We start from the raw sequence: 18,356 nt of genomic DNA, 5'->3' as shown, positions 1-18,356 counted from the left end.
AGATACACAAATACTCCGCCTTGTGTTACAACTACCAACAGTATTCAGTATAGTCACATGTCGTACAGAATTGTAGGGCTTAGGAACAACATGCGTAGGTGTGTAGTAGGCTATACCACTTGGGTTTAAGTACACTTTATGAAGTTTGCACAATGATGAAATCACCTAATGATGCAGTTCTCAAAACGTATTGCTATTATTAAGTGACACATGACTATCTGGAGCGGATTCTAGGCTTATGAGAGGCCTGACTGCTGACTCTGCAGTGACTCAATGATGAAATCCCTTCCAGTGCCTTCGTAGCTACCCAGCCTCTAGACACTTCCAATGATGCCCCTTTCTCTACTAAGCGGTATAGTCCTCCATCATCAGCAACCATTACTGGAAGGTTCTTCCTTAGACTGTACAGGATCAAAATCTGCTCCCATGCCCAACCCAGGGCATTCACCGTCTAGTTTAGTTGTAATTCCCAGTAAAACTCACCTCTCAGCCTCTAACATTTCAGAGGGTAATGGTTCTATTGTATACTGAAACCAGAGGTACTGAAGCCACAGATATTGAACTGAATTCAGTTAAAAAAAAAAACCACACACACATCATGAAACAAATTCATATATGTTCCCTATCATAACTTTGTTATCAAAGAATTATTTTGAGAAAATTCCAATTAAAACCATTCAACACGCACACACAAATCAAAGCACTCAATGTACAAAACCCTACATTGCATCATTGCATAAATATATATATTTCAGAAGAACAAGCTACTAGAGCTGAAGTCTCTTAAATGTAAGAAACTACTAATAACCTGTGCTGGTTTCTACAGCTAAACATTGCCACCATGTTTCCATGTGGCATTTCACCATGACGCTCACAACACACAAACTCACAATCATTCCACACGTTTGTGATATGCCTCCTCCATGCCAGGCATCATGCAGAATGCTGTTCAGAACACAAAGTGGTAGGAAACAGTTCCTGCTCAAGAGAGATTTAAGTTTCTACATATCTAGGATGGCTTAAGCATTTGCAAGGTTTGGACTGACTCATACCTGATTGATGGTCTTTTCCATCTGTACCAAGCCAAGGTTGGGTAGTGTGCTCTTTATAAAGTCAACTATGGTTTCTAGGTTTTCATGCTGCAGAATCAAGGGCTTATGGCTTCCCAACAGACTTAAAGCCACTTTAAATATGACCTCTGTTCCCTGAAGAAAAATCATATCTGAGAAAACACAGAAATGCAGAAAGTTAAACCAGACCAGTTTCTCACACAATACCATTCCATTGCCTTTTCCACACATCACAGAGCAGGAGGGTGGGAAACATAGCCCCACATTGCAAACTTTATTTCATTTCTAAGAGCCTGATATCTCAGATAGTGTTGTCAAGACAGTATTGCAAATAAAAGTACACAAACATTAAAAATTATGTTTTACTCTGAAAATAAAATTCAAACATGCTTCAAAAGTTAAACTGGGAAAGGGAAAAAGGTTTTATTAGTTTATTTTTCCAGGAATGCTCCTGGGTTTTAAAGGAGACACTAAAACATGTTTTTATGGGTCAAGCTAAAAGATTTTTATAGATAAAGCATCAGAAATTAAGATAGAGTAAGTGAAAAAGTGTCTCTGTTTCCTCGGTTTTGAAACAAGGAATAGAATTCAAAGATCTTTAAAAACTGTAAAACAGCTGTACAACTGCAAAAGTACATTGTTAAATACAAGTTTACTGATTTTTAACATGATAATGGAATAAAGAACATTTTTCCCTCCGAGGTGTTCAAGAACTCTGTCAAGGTTACTTTCTAGTTCTGGCCATGTTTTGTTCTTAGAGTGGCTGGCAAATGGATGCAACTCCTATACAGAGTAAGAGGGAGGGTACTGGCCAAGGCAACCGGCTGAGCAGCAACCCCAGCCCCGTCTCACCTTCCTCATAGAGTTGAAGCCGCTGGGGAAAAAGAGTCTAATGTCCTGGGGTTAAAGCAGAGCCACGATAACTAATTATCGCGTGACTAAACTGAGGCAAGTTACCTAATAACTAGAATAATAATGTAAGAAAAAACAATTTTAAAAATCAGAGTAGAAATATAATTAGAGGCAAGTGTCAGTATTTCTTTTCTCTCTTTCTTTTGGCTGAAAGATAATGGAAGAAATAAAGAAGTTGTAAATTTCATCAAATCAAGGAAAGCAAAAGCAGGTGAGAAGAATAACCTTGCAGGATGCCTCTCTAGATGGTTAATATGATAACATTTAAAAGCCATGAAGAAACAGAAAAGCAAAGACTGGGTGCTGCTGTGCAAATGGGAAACTGAATCCCTGTAGTTTCTGAACAAAGCACAGGGAGAGATGACAGACCTAGGAGCCCGCTGGCTGGGATAGCCCTCAAGATTCTCTGTGACCGCCACAAAACCCTTAATTAACCACATGAGCTGAGATGGGTGCAGCCCTAAGCCATGCCAGCGCTGAGATCAGCCTGCTTCTCCCATCCAGCTCAGGGCCCACACTCTTTCCACAAACATCACAACTACTGATGGCTCAGGGTGGACACAGGTAAGTGGGAAAGATGAATCCTTCACTTCCTTCTTAAGTCTGGTTGTTGAGGCTGGGAAGATATACTAGGGAACTAACTGTGTCTTTGAAATCTGAGCTTTTTAGGGTAAGTGTTACATACACCAAGGCAGGCCAGTTGAAGAATATTCCTCTGAAATATCTGGTTTAAAAAATGTAGTCTACCTGTATAATTCCCCACTATAGAAAATAAAAAGATCTAAAGTAATACTATAACAAAGATGTATTTTTAAACAGAAATGACATTTCCAGAAACAAAACTCTAAAGTAAATTTGAAGTTTCAGTGGTTTAGACAGTAAGACTTCCTAGACCTCCTTTCAATATATGAACATTTATAGCTGAACAAAAAATGAGAGTATCTTTCAGAATAAAAATCAAGACCTTTTTTGCAGGGATCCTGGGGAAAGGCTTTCCCTACCACACCGATGATTTTCTATAGTTTGGTCTCTACTTTTGGAGGGACAAGTGCCTTAAATTAGGTACAGTGCCACATCTAAGCCAATTAAAATAAACAATTACTGGGAAACTTTTGTCAGCACAACCAAATACAGAATCCACATCAGTGGTCTCTTTAGGTTAACAGCAGATCTTCTGAGATTTATTAGGATCTTGGTTTTTTTACAATAAATCAACTTAGTAAGTGCTTCCTATGATTCCAAAAGGAGACTTTCCCGGAAAGGAAATTTGGAGGGGAGAGGGTGGTGTTATGTGTTTTAAAGTCTCTTTATTGATATGTTAAAAAATTAAGACATAGCTCTGGGCATATGATTTATTTTATTATATCTGTTTGTATTTTATGTAATTAAAAAAATAAATGTTCTTTCCTAATGCTATTCACAACATCTTAAGAGAACTCTGCTGAGAGGTGTCTTCTACTTTAACTTAATGAGCATCCATTGAGCATCTAATACACATCAGGCACTCTATTAGGCTCTGGAGATTAAGCCATGAGCAAAACACAAAGAACACGCTGCAGAGACACCAAGGAGTTCTGGTTTGGTAGAGTTATGCCCAGGGTGTTACAAGAACAAAGAGGAATGAAAAAGCCCACGGAAAGGTGACTGCTTGAAGAACCAATGAAAATTTCCTAGGTCAGACCTCAGAGATTAGTACTCTCAATAAAAGGAAAAGAGGGTGTCAATACAGGGAGGTGTGAAGGAGCCTGAAAAACAGTCTGCCTGGCAAGGCAGGGGCACTGGTTGTGCAGGGCAGAAGGTGGGCAAATGGGGGCAGGCAGGTCCAGATCACCAGGGGCCTCTGCCCCAGCCAAGCAATTCTAACCTTCCCTGGAGCACCGCAGGAGTCACTGAATGCTTACTGTTCCTTTTCTCACTAGGTCAGTGCACTGGTAAGGAGATGATGTTAATGAGATGCAGGTTATGGGTATGATCCCTGCAAGGGCTAGTTAGTGTCAGAGAAAGGCCACCTTTGGAGACTACGCTGATTGATTCCTGCCAGAGACTCCAGAGACTCCCAAATGCCTGCTGCCAGAGATGCTCCACTCACCACCACTCCTCCCAGTCAAAGCGTCCATCCCTCCAAGGCCCAAGAAAGTTCAGCCCCAGAAGCTTCTGTGAGACACAGGGGGTCTTAAATCGGGAGATCATTTGGGTGCACGATGCAGGAATGTGCTTGAAGACTTGAAGGAAGGACCACAGGAAGCTTTGAGCTTGGGAGGAAGGGCCTCCTAAATTTGTCTGATGACGCTTGGGGGCAACATCTACATCCTTTAAAGAATTTGTACTGTTTTTTGGCTTTGGAAATTTTTAAAATTACATCTAATTTTAAAATAATGGTAAAGAAAAATGTTACCTATAAACCCACTGCCCCAAACCAATTATTTTTATTTTGCCTGTCTTCCGGTATCCTTATACATTTACATTCTGGAATGTTTTTTTAAAAACAAAACAAAAAAACAATAACTCTCCTTGGAAAAGTGAGCAAATGTCCTGCATTTGAAGACCTCCCTAGGAGAAAGTGAACTGCCAGAGCCCCCCAGCGCAGTGCGGCAGTAGCCTAGCTCACTACACTGTAGCCCACGTCCTTTCAGTGGGACTTTTCTCCTGCCTCTTCCTTCTCTCCTCTCCTTTTTCAAGCCACCTAGAAACAGGCAAGACGTTTTACCAGGCAGGAAATAGGAATCTTAAATTCAGCTGACTCTATTACTTTGCACTGTATTCGCTGAGAACAACACAAAGGAACTGCTTTTCTTTGAGGACATTTCAGCAACCCTCTTATTGTGTTACTGTGTATTGGAACTCTATTTGAAATTAAACTTCATGATCTCAAAGTGCAATCTTCTTCCTATGTGAGCTTACATTGCATCTCTTTTCCAGCCACCTTTGTCTTTCCTTCTCAACTTTCTTCTGGAAGGCTGCGGTCCTCCAGTTGTGGCTCCCCTACATTCTATGAGTAACGGGTAAAGGGGACGCTGAAGGCTGAAGACAATGCTGTGCAGAACAACAGCACAGACAGACTGAACACACTCATCATCATGCGGCATCATGTTACCTGAATACCTGGAGATTTTCCTGGCCACAGAAACAATCTTGTTTTCAGTCTATTTTCATCCTAAAGTCTCTCTGAAGCCTTCACTATATTGCAGGTGGCTTCTGTGTTTTTTTGCCAAACCCTTAGTTTTTATACTCCACCTCCTCTCTCATCTATTTGGCAGCACGTCCTATAGAAAAACATCAGGGGCTGAACACCGCAGCCTCCTCCTCCATCAGGAGCAAGCCAGGTCCTGTTTTTTAGACTTTTTTTTTCCCCCAAAGGTAGATGTGATGAGAAAGTGAACAGAGCAAGCGTCTCTCCTAGGGCCCTGCTGCACTCAAGCTAGAAAAATACAGGAAGGGGCTATTGACATTATGTGACACCAGGTAGAAGAACTGCCCAATCAGCAAGGTGTGAGTACCATGTGAAGGTTAAGGAACACACATCACTGGCAGCTGCCCCTCCAAGGAGCAGATACATACTTAATGCCAGGTAACCTATTAACTAATATATGAGCTAAGGTGGTGCAAACTGAAATATTTTACTTATATATATATATTAGTGAACAGTCAACAAAGGTCTATGTGTTTTTAGAGTTTATCCAGACTTAAAGGCTTATAATGAAATGGGCCCTAGGCCAAAAAAGACTATAGTGCCTGAATGGCAGGCTTTGAAATATAAAACTAAGCTATCTCTACCACCATTCTCTAAGTCATCAGTGCTAAAAATAGATAGGTTAAAAAAAAAAAAAAGAGATAGGTAAAAATCTATCTTTTCTGTTTTTAAGTACTGAAAGATGGGATGGACTGTGGAAAAAAAAAAAAAAAAAAGCAGTTCTTACAAAGTGACATCACAAGCCAGTGCAGCCTTGAGATCCCACTTCCTGCCTCTAATCCCAGGAGCCCTTGGCCAGCTGGACAACGACCCACTTAGCACAGCAGGAGTCTGTGGAATCCAGGAATGATGTAGACACTGGCATCTCTATGCATAATGTTTATGAAACTCTGAGCCTCACCAATGCCTACAAAGTCTACAGAAAAATATCTTACCTTTACAGGCTGCAGTTTTGATTTATGAAGTCATTAGAGTGAGCTTCAGAGAGCTTCGTATTACTCTGCAACAGAAGGGCTATCATTTCCAAAGTGGAGTCTGCTTGTTTGTTAATGTCTTTTTACCCATTTATGAGCCGAAGGAAAAATTTCTCTTCCAGAGCCCCAGAACTTTCTGCAAGCAGCAGCTCCAGTGCCTGGGGCCCCAGGGCAGGGATGACTCAGTGATGACCCCTCAGCCCCTCCAGTCTGTGGTCGGCCTGGTTGCCTTGATAGAATTTTCTTCACTAACCAAGTAATTTAATGCCTGAGCTGTTTACAAACCGTTAACAAACAGTGCTCCCTCCTCCCCATTTCCATCCTCACTCCTCTTCATGACCCTGTATGAAAATCATAGCTAAAATGTGGAGAAAATGTAAGGAAGGTGGATTAATAATTTTCTTTTAATTTCCAGTGTTAGAGAAGTCAAAAACATAAAAGTTATTGGCAAGAAAGCTTAAAGCCTAGAGCTTGAGATTTTAGTTTCTGTAACTCTTTTGTTAGTAAACTAAGCACACAATTTTGAGGCTTTTAGTTATCTTTTTTTTTTTTTAAACTATGGTATAAAACTTCATGAAATCTCACTAAAGATATGCTTAACCAGGAGACAGCTTTTTGTATCTATTTTAATTTAGTGATTTTATTTTTTCAGGGACAGAAAAGAAGGAACACGAATTCTTATAGTAAAGCAAAATGGGAAACTCTTTAAAGGTTCTTGTAGATAAAAGTGAATAATAAAAATCTAGTATTTTGGGGGAAAGGAAAAGAGAGAAGAAGGGTAAATGCTCATTTATATTAAAAAGCGAATTTTAGGATTTCTAGAATTTGGATATTTAAGATGTTTACCCAAAGCATGCCTAAAGTAGTATCAATGTCTTTGAACATTTCCTGTAAGATGCTCTCTAATCCTAAAAACAAATTTTTTAAAGATCACGTTTTTAAGCTGTCAAGTGATGCTTAAAAACACTTGATCTATAATAACTATCATTTTTTTTAGTAACCTCCTCCTTTACAATAAAAAAAGAACCTGAATTGTCAAAAATATCACTTTTATTCTGAAGTAAGGAAAACAAACTGTGCCCAAACTGACCGTGCTCACAACATTCCACTCGGTTCCTGATGCGCACGTGGACAGCCCTATCCCTGCATATGAAGGCTGGTTGAAGACTTTGTGTATGAACACTCACCTAACTTTGACAATGTTCTCAAAAAGTAAATCAAGAATATAAAGGCAGGTTTTAAACGTGAATCACCCAAGGTTAACAGCGGGGGCATGGGAGTGGCAGTGGCTGTGACATGTGGGCTCAGGGGCAGGAGGCCTTCATGAAGTGTCAAGGCTGAGGGGGGAGAGCGAGCCATCCACACGGAGGTGTTACTCAAGGTCCTGACACTGGGTCTCCAAGACAGTGACTTGGGAGAAAGTGTAGAGCCAAGGGCAGTGCAAGAAGAGAAAGGGGAGGAAGAGATGCTAAGGCAATCTAGAAAGGGCCCAGAGGCCCACGGTCAGCATCAGTCAACACTCACAACCCAGAGTGGCTGAGAAACATACACCTGTGGCTCCTCAGTCAAGTCCTCCAAATGTCTGCTCTAGGGAGACCCTCATGGTGAGGGACTCAGATCCACATCCCACAAGATGAAGGCATCTAGGGAAGCCCCATGATTATCAGAAGTTAAGGAGGACTTCAAAGTCACAAAACCCACCCCTGACTAATCTTAGACTATCAAACAATACCCTGTTCTGGTAAGAGCTACAGGTATAAAAATAAGAATCACCATGGAGAGACAGGAAATGTTTCCCCTCTAATAAGAGAAGGCTGGTTCCAGCAAACAGATTTACTAATGCTCACCAAAGACTCTGGCTACGAATCCCAGCGGGAACTGTGAGGCAAACATGGTGAGGAACCAGGGGGCAGCGTAGAGGCTGGGGCCGATCTCGTGCTCCTCCAGGTGATTGTAGAGGTCTCTGTGGTAATCATGAAGCAACCTTGAGAGCTGGTACATCTGGATCTGCAGGAAGACAGCCACAGGGGCTGAGAATTAGGGATCTGCCACAGCAATAAAGTTATGCCTACTGCTCACAGGGTGGGTGTAAGAGAAGACTTACTAGAACTTTAAACATTCTATTTGGCTTGCAATCCACTGAGCTCAGCTACTAATTCATCCAACAAGTGCTTCCCAAGTGCCTGCTGATGCCAGGCACTGGCTGGGTGTAGGCCCAGGATGCTAACGCTGGGTCTTCTTCTGCCACTTCCTTTTTATTGTTCCCTTGTATTCCTCCGCTAAGAAGATCTAAACATCTGTCTCGTGCAAACATTTCATAAATTCTCTTACAAATACACACTCTTTGCACAACTCAAGCCTGGAGGAATTAGAAATAAGAAGCCAGTCTCTTTACTAAGACTGAATTAGGGGCATCTTATGATTCCATAGGAATCCATTGTACATGTTCACTCAGCAAGTTCCCTCTGGACCCCTGAAATTACTCAATAGGCAGGACAAGCGTAATTTCTTTTGGTGTATAACATACGGAATATCCAGATCCCTGGCAAGTTAAAACGAGAAGACAAGTGTGCATCTTAAGATGAAATAGAAACTTATTCCAACTAAAGTGGAACTCAACTTCACAGAATGACATGATTCTGGCAGAAATCTCATGCCAGTTCCTAGTAGTGCCACCAAGAGTTACAGGCTCACAGAGGCCCAAGAGCCAGCCCAGATCTGAGCAGTGCCATGGCCTGAGCCTAAAGAAACAATAACCTACAGAGGGTCAGAATCCGCTAAGACCCACCAAGATGGATATGTCCTATCTAAACTGAGAGAAAGAAAACAAAACCGTTTTCAGAGGCTCAGATAATATAATCCCAGAAGCACCAGCTGTGGCTCTCCCGTATCGAAGACAGTCTAATCAACCAAAGGCACCATCCCAAAAGAGTTGTGTGTTACATAAATTATAGAAAACTCGAAAATTCCACTGCCTGGTGACCGTTGTCTTTAAAGTTAATAAAGGGAATGTAGGAAGAACCTCACAGTATGTGTGGAAAGTGTTATGTGGTCAAAATCTTTCAGTGAATGAGTTCCTTCTATGATATTTGCATTCACATGGTCCATGTTCACAGGTCAAGGTGAAAAGATTTTGAATCACATAATTTGGTGCTCTCAAAGCAAGTCCTTGGCTCTAATGTATTCCCTCCCAGGATACTATCTAAAGCTCTGAAGGCATAGTATCTTACTGGTAGTAAATGAACATATCAACATGTGCTGCAACATTTAGGAATATTCCTGAAGCAGGATCCAGAGTTTTCCCTCTGACAGGCAGCAAGAGCAGCACGTGGTATTTGGAATACGCTACTGTGTTTGGTTTTCTCTGACAGAATTGTTCATTCAACAAATACTTATGGGGTGCCTACTTCAACCCAGGCACTGTTTCAGAAATTAGGGACTTGGCTCTAAGACCCGTAAGATCCCTTCCCTCTCCTAAAGTTCACATGCTATGAAAAATCAGAAAATAGGCAGATGATTATGGAAACAAGATCATTTCTGGCAGTGGCTGTGTTGTGCAAAAGAAACCAGCCAGGATAACGTGACGCAGTGTGCCCAAGGTGGAACTGGGGAACACAACATCAGGGTAGTCAGAATGAGCTTCTCCCAGGATGTGATATTTGAGCTGAACCTGAAATGACAAGGGTGGGGGTGAGGCAGAGGAAGAGCAGATGCAGAGGCTGGGAGGTGGGTCTGAGATCATCTGATGGCTGATGGGGGCAAGAGGGAAGGCCCTAGAGTCAGAGAGGCCTGGATTTCCAGTCCAGCTCTGACACTTGCTAGCTGTGTGACTGGGCCTAATTTATAATCTCTTGGAGACTCAGTTTTCCAGTCTACAAACTGAGACGATGAACAGTGTCTTCCTGTTATGTTATTAGAGGGAAGTGCAGATGAAGCGCTTGGAATAATGCCTAGCACAGAGTCCTTTATCAGCAGTGACAGCTATTACAATGTTACCTGACAGTGAAAAAGCTCCTGAGGCGCATTTGGAGAGGGATAAGAAACATTCTTAGCATTTTGTTGTATTAAAGACATAAGGAACGCTCTATACCTGTAAAATAATCATGTCTGGCCGATACTGTTTCCGCAGCCCCATGTCAAACATCAGAAACTTGAGCATTTTAAACGCCTCTTCCTCACTCATATGAAGAAGCAAAATGCCTGCTACAAAGCTGAGACCTTGGCAATATCCCACTTCCTGGTCTAGAAGTGAGTAGGCCTTCAAAATGTTGTAAAGCGATAGCTGTCCTGCTCCAAGCTGGGCAGAGAAGTATGGATGTGTAGGAAAGGTTCGCCCTGTGAAAAGAATACATATTAGTTGTAATAATAAAAACAAAAAAAGAAAGCCTATTGAACCAGAAATCCAATGTGCTTCAGATTAAGCAGCAAAATCTTTAGAAGCTGGATCATAATATCAATCAGTCTTTGCCACTTCCTCTGCAAACAAGGTCCACCAGTTATTCCTGGAACAACGCTTTCAATTAAAAATTAGCAATTACTCATGGTTGTTTTATTTATGTTTTGGTGGAAGTACAGGTGAAAGTAATTAGAACTACCTTCGGTCCTGCAAATAGCTGAACTTCAATCGAAAAAAGAAAACTGTTGGCCAGGTGTGGTGGCTCATGCCTGTAATCCCAGCACTTTCGGAGGCCAAGGCGGGAGGATCGTCTGAGGTCAGGAGTTCGAGACCAGCCTGCCCAACATGGCGAAACCCCATCGCTACTAAAAATAGAAAAAATTAGTCATGCTTTGTGGCGGGTGCCTGTAATCCCAGCTACTTGGGAGGCTGAGGCAGGAGAATCGCTTGAACCTGGGAGGCAGAGATGTCAAGTGAGCTGAGATCATGCCATTGCACTCCAGCCTGGGAGACAAGAGAAAAACTCTATCTCAAAAAAAAAGAAAACTGTTAATCCTCTAGACATAACCCCTATTCTCAAGAGGAACACACACAGTTCTTCCTCCCCACTGCTGCACCCTATGCCCACCCCAATCCCAGCATCATCTAAATGCAGCTAAAACGCCTCGCCTTGCTACAAACACTCTCTGGATCTGCTTTTCCCAGACTACACATATGATGCCTGCAAATGCTTCATACCACATGCATATCTCTGTACTTTCAAACTATAGGCAGTGTTTTGAAACAGCCTGAGGAGCAGCAGGTGTTTTCTTTTCACAAAAGTTACCTTCCAAAGAGTTTAAAAAAAAAAAAAAAGCTCTCAACATCCTGATTATTTTCACAAAAAACTGTTATTCAAATAGGGCTTAAAGGACTTTTGTCCAGGAGGCTTTTGCAGCTGATACTTGTCAAGTTCCTCTTCCTCCTCCTCTGGAATGTGACTGATGGGAGTGCCTGTTTCCAGGGAGCAGAGAAGTACTTGAAACGGTTAAGAGAAGAAACATCTGAAGCCAGGCAGCTGGCAGCCAGGGCCAAGCTTGGGCCCAGGCGAGAATTATGAACCTGCTTGGATCAGCGAAGGCAAAAGGTGCATCTAGGCCACACGTTAATTGTTCATTGCAATTATTCGGTCTCAGCACAGGGAGGAACATATTTTCATGGGCTCTTCCTCAGCTTCCTGAGAAAGAGTTTCATTAGTCCAGATGTGTTATCTGAACTTGACTCAAGACGAAGGCTACAGTCTCCTAACTACTGTCCTGATTTCTCATTCTGTATTCACTTCTTGCCTCCTCTACCTCTTCCCCCAATAAATCTCCCCCAGATATATCCTGTACAAGTCACCTTGCTGCTAGTAAGCAATCCATAGCTCCCCAGTGCTCAAAGAACAAATTCTCCACTCTGTTAGCCTGGAGCTCCGTGCACTCACCTCCTTACCCACCCTCCCAGCTTTATCTTCTACTCCAGGGCTTAGCCTGGGCACTAGAAGCGGGGGCTCCTGGGGTCTCTGACCCCTCTGGGTTGCGTGGAGGAGTGTGTGTGTGTGTGTGTGTGTGTGTGTAAGTAGAACAATGGGTAGCAGCACATGCAACTGAACTGGAATGTGACCCCCATGCAGGATGTAACAGTTTCTAGCAGCCATATTAGAAAGTAACAGGTGAAGTTAATTTTAATTAGATATTTTGTTAAACCCAACATACACAAAATACTATCACTTCAACATAATCAATATAAAAATACTGAGACATTAGGAATTCTTTTTTCATGCCAAGTCTTTGAAATTCAGTGTGTTCTTTATACTGACAGCACATCTCAATTTGGAGTAGCCACATCTCAAGTGCTTAACAGCCACATGTGGCTTCTGTACTGGGCAACACCAGTGTATTGGTTTCCTCATAGTCTCAAAAATATTCACAATCTCTTTCATTCTATTACCCTTGCCAGCTCAGCTTCCAAGAAGATGGAGCACTTCCCCACCTCTGCATTTCTGCTGATGCTCCTGTCCCATCCCGAATGGACCCCCTCCCTCTGGTATCAAACAGGTGCTGGTAGCAGAATACACAGGAGTCACGTGGCATAAATGAACACAGGGAAGGTTATTCTGAATTTAATCTGTCAGTGTTATCATTTTAGCTAATCAGATACCCTCTCATGTTAGCAAACTACCTCACACAGAAACCAGAGCCCATGCTAATTGACACCGCTTGTAGAGTGGCTATTTCTTATTTAAGCCTCACAACATTCCTAAGAGGGTGGGCCTAGCAGGGTGGGGAGTGACCTATGCTAATTGGCCACTTAAGGGTGGTCAGATGGTGGGGGCAGAGCTGGCTTCATGGATGTGTGTTCTGTGCAGTCACACTGGCTCTGTGCTTAGAAGGACCTTGCACAAGGCTTCATGCTCTGTTGTCTCTGTCTTGAAATTCCTAATAATCTTTCAAGAAGGGGTTCTGCATTTTCATCTTGCAAGAGGCCTTGCAAATTATGTACCAATTTAGGGGGAGGCAGCCCCCTAAGCAGCTTCCAGAAATAGCTATAGCCACCTTCCTCCCAGCCTTGCTACCGAGTGGTACGTTACGAGAAAGCAAACCTTGGGCCAAATTCTGCCAAACCTATGACCTTTATCAGCAAGCTGACAGGCAATAGGAACCACGCAGGGCTTCTCACAGGCTCTGCACTCAAGCCTCCAACAAGCACTTCTTGAGAAACGTTCAACCAGAGGAGGGCACCGTGGCAATCTAATGGCAGAGCCAGGCCACTCACAGTCAGGTCACACAGATGGAGTGTGGGGATCCAAGCCCGACAGGCACTGGCCTCGAGTTCTGCTCCAGAGTCCCTGGAGCCAGGGTCTGGACGCCTTTCTAATCAACCACAGCCCTTGAACATCATCCATTTCGCTAATAAAAAGTTACATGTAGCGCCCCTTATGCTAAGAACAACTCTCTGATGTGCATTTATTTCAATGGCATTTGAAGTAAGTACAAAATGGCCTCCGGCACGTGAAGCTCAGAATGGACTACCTAGCTTCTCTGAACCTTAGCTTCCTCTTTTTAAAAAGGGACAGAACACATAGTTTGCAGAGTGGAGAGTACATGTACAATGCCTAATGCAAATGCTTGCTATGAATGGTGTTCAACAATGGGCAATAATCTTTAGACCACACACATTATAAAAACCCAGTTTCCAAACAAGAGGACAAAAGGGCACACTTACAACAGTTCTGTAGCACAAATGCAAAATAAATTACATTTAAAGTAAAGGAACAACTCTGCAGAGCCATTACTCTATTAACTATAACACTGCACATAAGCCGGGAAATCTCGCTTTCTGACAGCCTTCCAGAGGCAAAGAAAAGTTTCGTCCAAGCAACTTAATTTTCACAAAATTTGGAACTCACAAGCAGGTAGAACTGAAAGCTGAATTCCAAAGAATAATAATCACCACCACCACCTAGATTCAGCAAAACAGCTGTACACCCCACGCTTTCAAATCTCTTGTTATTACCCAAACTGGTCAAGGTTTCCAGGATGCAGTTTCAGAAACTGTCATTGATTTTCTTTATGCAGAAAATCTGTCCTGCATGAACCTGGCCAAGCTAAAACACATCTTTCAGTGTGTTCTATGAGACTCCCAAATGCAACTTCCTGTCTCACCGCACAGCAAGACAGGCCTCTGGGTTCACTACCAGGCTGGGGAACAGCTGTGAGTCTCTGGCCTTCAGCTCCTGACTAGCGGTTAAGCAGGACAACTGCACCCATCTGACTTTGTAACACAGTCCATGTTTTACACGAAATTCTATTGGGGGAGACACTGTTTTCCTATTTTACATTCTTCCAGGTCAATAGTTCTCAATGTTTGGTCAGCCTGAGGACCCCTGGAGGTCGCTGAGATCCTTTTAGGGGTCCATGAGGCCCTCCCCCGGCTTTTGCTACTATAGATCTGTGCAAGGTCAGCTTTTTCTTTATATGCTTCAAATAACAAGCAAAACAGAATGAATGAAGCAAATAAAATTTAGTGGATTCTATTAAATCAGACATTAAAGAGATTTTTTAAATGTAAAAACAATGTCACACTTCTAACTAATTTTATTTTGGAAAACAGTCTTTTTTTATAATTTTTTATATGTATGAGTTTATTATAGCTATGTAAAAATAAATACGAATCAAATAAATACTAATCTCAGTTTTAATTAATTGCTAATATAGTAAATATTGATAGGAATTATCCATGGAAACAGAAGCTCTTTGGGCTACTTGATAATTTTCAAAGTGAATGGCATCCATCAAAGTTTGGGAACAGCTGTTCTAGGCTAACACGACAACTCACCCACATTCCTGAGTAAACACCAAGTAAAGAGGGAGAGGTGGATCACGTGGGTAGAGAGTGGATGAGGGGGATTAAAAGCATTTCCTGGACAATCCACATTCGTATAATCCAGTGTTGAGCACTGTAGCCCTCCAGCTCCCATTTAGGAAGTACTAAGCTAGTGCTGATGGCATTCCACAAAGACCACCCGTATGATGTGCACCTGCAGCAGTTGGCCGGAGCGGTGGGCAGAGCACCCCTGAGAACACACTCAGCCCCTCGCACCCAACTCAAGGTACCTTAACTATGAGCAAAAGACTGTTTACTGTTTGTTGCATTTGTTCAGTTTGTGAACAGATTCCAGATCGAAGCTCTGCCTCAAGAAGACAGGACAGAAGGCCGCACACCCCATAGGAGAAGCATGCTAGCTCGGGAAGACACCAGCTCAGGGAAAGCTAATTTCTGCCAAACTCAAGGGAAGCTGGGTAAAACTGTGCAATCCTTCCTACAAATCCATCAGGATATGAGGCCTGCCTCTTTAAACTGCATTTTACAACTTACACAAAGCAGAGAAGTGCAGGTCCTTTACATTTTTCTGTAAAGCAGATTACCTTCATATACAAAATGAGAATGGGACTGTTAAGTGGAGAGGGTTAAACATAGGCATTAAAAAACCCCTTTATAAAAAGACATTCGATGTGTCTTGTGGATCTAAGTGGAGAAATATGCCAGAAAGGCCTACAAGATGATCCACAATTCAAACATATTTCTAAATAACCTAGTAATTCCTCTTCATGAAGTGCTCCACAAAATTTTGCTCATCTAACGGATGTTCTTCCAGGATCAATCTTTTCCTTCTTTATCACTTGGAGGGGGAAAAGCCGTCACCCAGCAATTTTCAGGTAGGAATCCTATCAGGATCATCTGGGGGCCTGTTAAACCTGCACATCCCAGGCATCAGAAATTCTTAATAAGCAGCAGGTCAAGAATGGTGACCTCAGGAATGTGTTTTTCACAAGCCCCTCAAGAGATCTTGCAGGTGGTCCCTGTACAGTGCTGTGAGAAACCCCAGCCCATCTCGAGAGTGTCCTGCCTTACTCTATTCAGAGCCCATCTGACTGCATTTTCAGCGAGACCCCTGATATCTTGGCTCTGTTTACCATGCGGCAGCTGCTACAAGAGGCCAGAGGTCTCTTGCAGCAAACACGGGGCCACCCACAAAGCTATTCAGTCTCACGGTGGCTCTGCACAGTTGATTAACAAGTTTCTTTTTTTTGCTCTTTTCTCCAGGGAGTGGTACTAGCAAACCAGCAATCTGACACCAACCCTCTATCTCCTCTGCAGAAGAGAAACCCTACAGCCTAATGATCTCTAAGATTCCCTCCTGGATGAAGATCTGGGATACTAACATCTTCTCACATTGTTGCATTTAGCTCTGAGCAGAAATTGAAATGAGACACTGAGGATACAAACACCCTTTGTAACCCTCAGAATTTTAAGTCACTTGGTTATCAGTTGCCCAGTATCAGTCTTCCCACTAGAATGTGTGCTTCCCAGAGTGCAGGGAATCATCCTGAACGGCAGGGTTAGGAGATTAAGGGAGAGTTCTTCTAGGAGCAGATTCCTTTTGGGAAACACTGGAATGAGTCCAGTGGCTGCTCCGGTTGACTCCCACTGGCTCTGTGAGCCCAACTCCATGACCAGTGACATCAAGTGGGTAGTTTAAAGTGGGGTGTGGGAGGAATAGTTGCACAATAGAAATCTGCAAACACTGAACACCAAGGGCTTCCTCTGAGGGGTGAGAGGAGCCGGTTATTAAACATTTGCCAGCACCACCGACTGTCTTGAAAAAGGCAGGAAGATTCCAGACCTCTGTGAAAGGAAATCATATCCCACTTTATTCTTTCCTTTCATCAACCACATTTAGTTATCTCACTTTGGACTTAAAGGGTATATTTAGAATGACCAAATAAATATGATCCCACGATGTGATCCTGATAAGATCAGAGACAACGGCTGACTCTTTGGAATAATGTGTGTGGCTGGTGGTGCAAGAATTCATTAGGCTCCTCAACTGTGATTGTTCAACTGACCTCCATACAGCAATGTCCTGAACTGGACAGACAGGTGCATGAGATAACAAGACTGCTGAACGTTACATTCTAGGTCCCTTTCCGTCTTTTGCCATGAAGGTTTTTCATTTCTCACACAGAACTTCAACTCAAAGATGGAAGAGAACACCATGGTCTCCGCTAGCACCCCTGCTAGTAATGAGCACCTCTACCTGCCCCTCAAAGGGCACGATGCTGCTCTGTGTGTCCTGGTCGAGGAAGGCAGCCCACCGCCTGGGAGAGGAGAAGGGGAAGCGCTCCCCTCTGCCCGTCTGTACTTGGTCATCTTCAATACTCTCAGCTGATTCCTTCCTTTTGGAGGTTCTCCTACTTCTCATCTTTTATGGATTCTAAAAAATCCAACTGTTCTCCTACTTCTCATCTTTTGTGGATTCTAAATGTTCTCCTACTTCTCATCTTTTATGGATTCTAAAAAATTGGATTACAGTTTCTTTTCTTCTGGACATCAGGCAGGCTTTATACATTTAGTAGAAGCAAACAATCAATATGACAGCTCTGCTGCTGGACCCGTGACCTACATGTGTGGTCTGGACACACGCTTAGCCTCTCATGGCAGCAAAGGCATGCCAAACATGTCTGGTATCCCTGATGGAGGATCTCTAGAAGCCCATCAAAAAATGGCACTTCTGGTCACCAAAAGATCATCAGACTCTTACAGGGATTATAAACTGTGCCACCCCCTTACTGACCTATAATATGCAGATTAATAAAACTATAGCAATTGATGTGGGGGAGATTAGGTGCATTCTTGCTTCTGCTTTCTGATCTAATGGTGCTCCTGGGTTTCTGGGCCTGTTAAAGTGTTCTTTCGGCTGAAGCCCTCCTATCATGGGAGAGGCTGCACGCCTCACTGGGGAATGCAGCTGATGGCTGGAAAGTGTTCTAGGCTGGGATGCTAGGGAGGGAGCAGATGATGTGAAGCCTGAAGTGGGTCCCTTGGGAGTTTCCCAGTGTCACTGGCAGCCCCCAGTGTAGTCAGGATGACAGTGGGAGCCCCAGACAGAAGGCAGGATGCTGGGCAGTCCATGTTGTCTACCCAGGATAGAGAGTCAGAGAATAGACACGAAAACAGTGGCAATTGTCTGAGGGCTGGATAAATGGATGCAGATGGGTGGGGCAAGCTCCTGACCCAAGGCTTCAAGAATAATGTGATGAGTATCATCTGCTAAGCTGAGAGCAGTTGCCTCTGGCTGGTGTGATCTACCCCAAAGGAACATGATTCCACAAAGCAGGGGTGGGGAGAGCTGTGCTGGCATGGAGTGGGCAGAGCCAAGAAACACAGAAGCAACATGGTGCCCTAGAAGGGACGTGGTATGGACACTGAGGAGACCTGGGTTCCAGAAC

The 18,356-nt window shown here is 43.1% G+C and overlaps 1 protein-coding gene across 24 annotated transcripts in view; it reads right to left on the bottom strand.

The window, feature by feature from the left end:
- Positions 1-18,356, bottom strand: part of TBC1D1 (TBC1 domain family member 1) — a 248,917-nt gene that overhangs the window by 11,324 nt on the left and 219,237 nt on the right. For all 24 annotated transcript variants that reach the window (XM_063664446.1, XM_054484527.1, XM_063664451.1 and 21 more), the window contains 3 exons: positions 10,237-10,481; positions 7,994-8,153; positions 1,053-1,222 (listed from right to left, as the gene is read on the bottom strand). In XM_063664446.1, the coding sequence (XP_063520516.1) occupies positions 1,053-1,222; positions 7,994-8,153; positions 10,237-10,481 (575 nt within the window). The remainder of the gene's footprint in view (positions 1-1,052; positions 1,223-7,993; positions 8,154-10,236; positions 10,482-18,356) is intronic.

Source organism: Pongo pygmaeus, chromosome 3 (genome assembly GCF_028885625.2).
Source record: "Pongo pygmaeus isolate AG05252 chromosome 3, NHGRI_mPonPyg2-v2.0_pri, whole genome shotgun sequence".
Lineage (NCBI taxonomy): Eukaryota > Metazoa > Chordata > Mammalia > Primates > Hominidae > Pongo > Pongo pygmaeus.
Note: the sequence above shows the minus strand (reverse complement) of the source record. Positions and strands in the feature narration are given on the sequence as shown.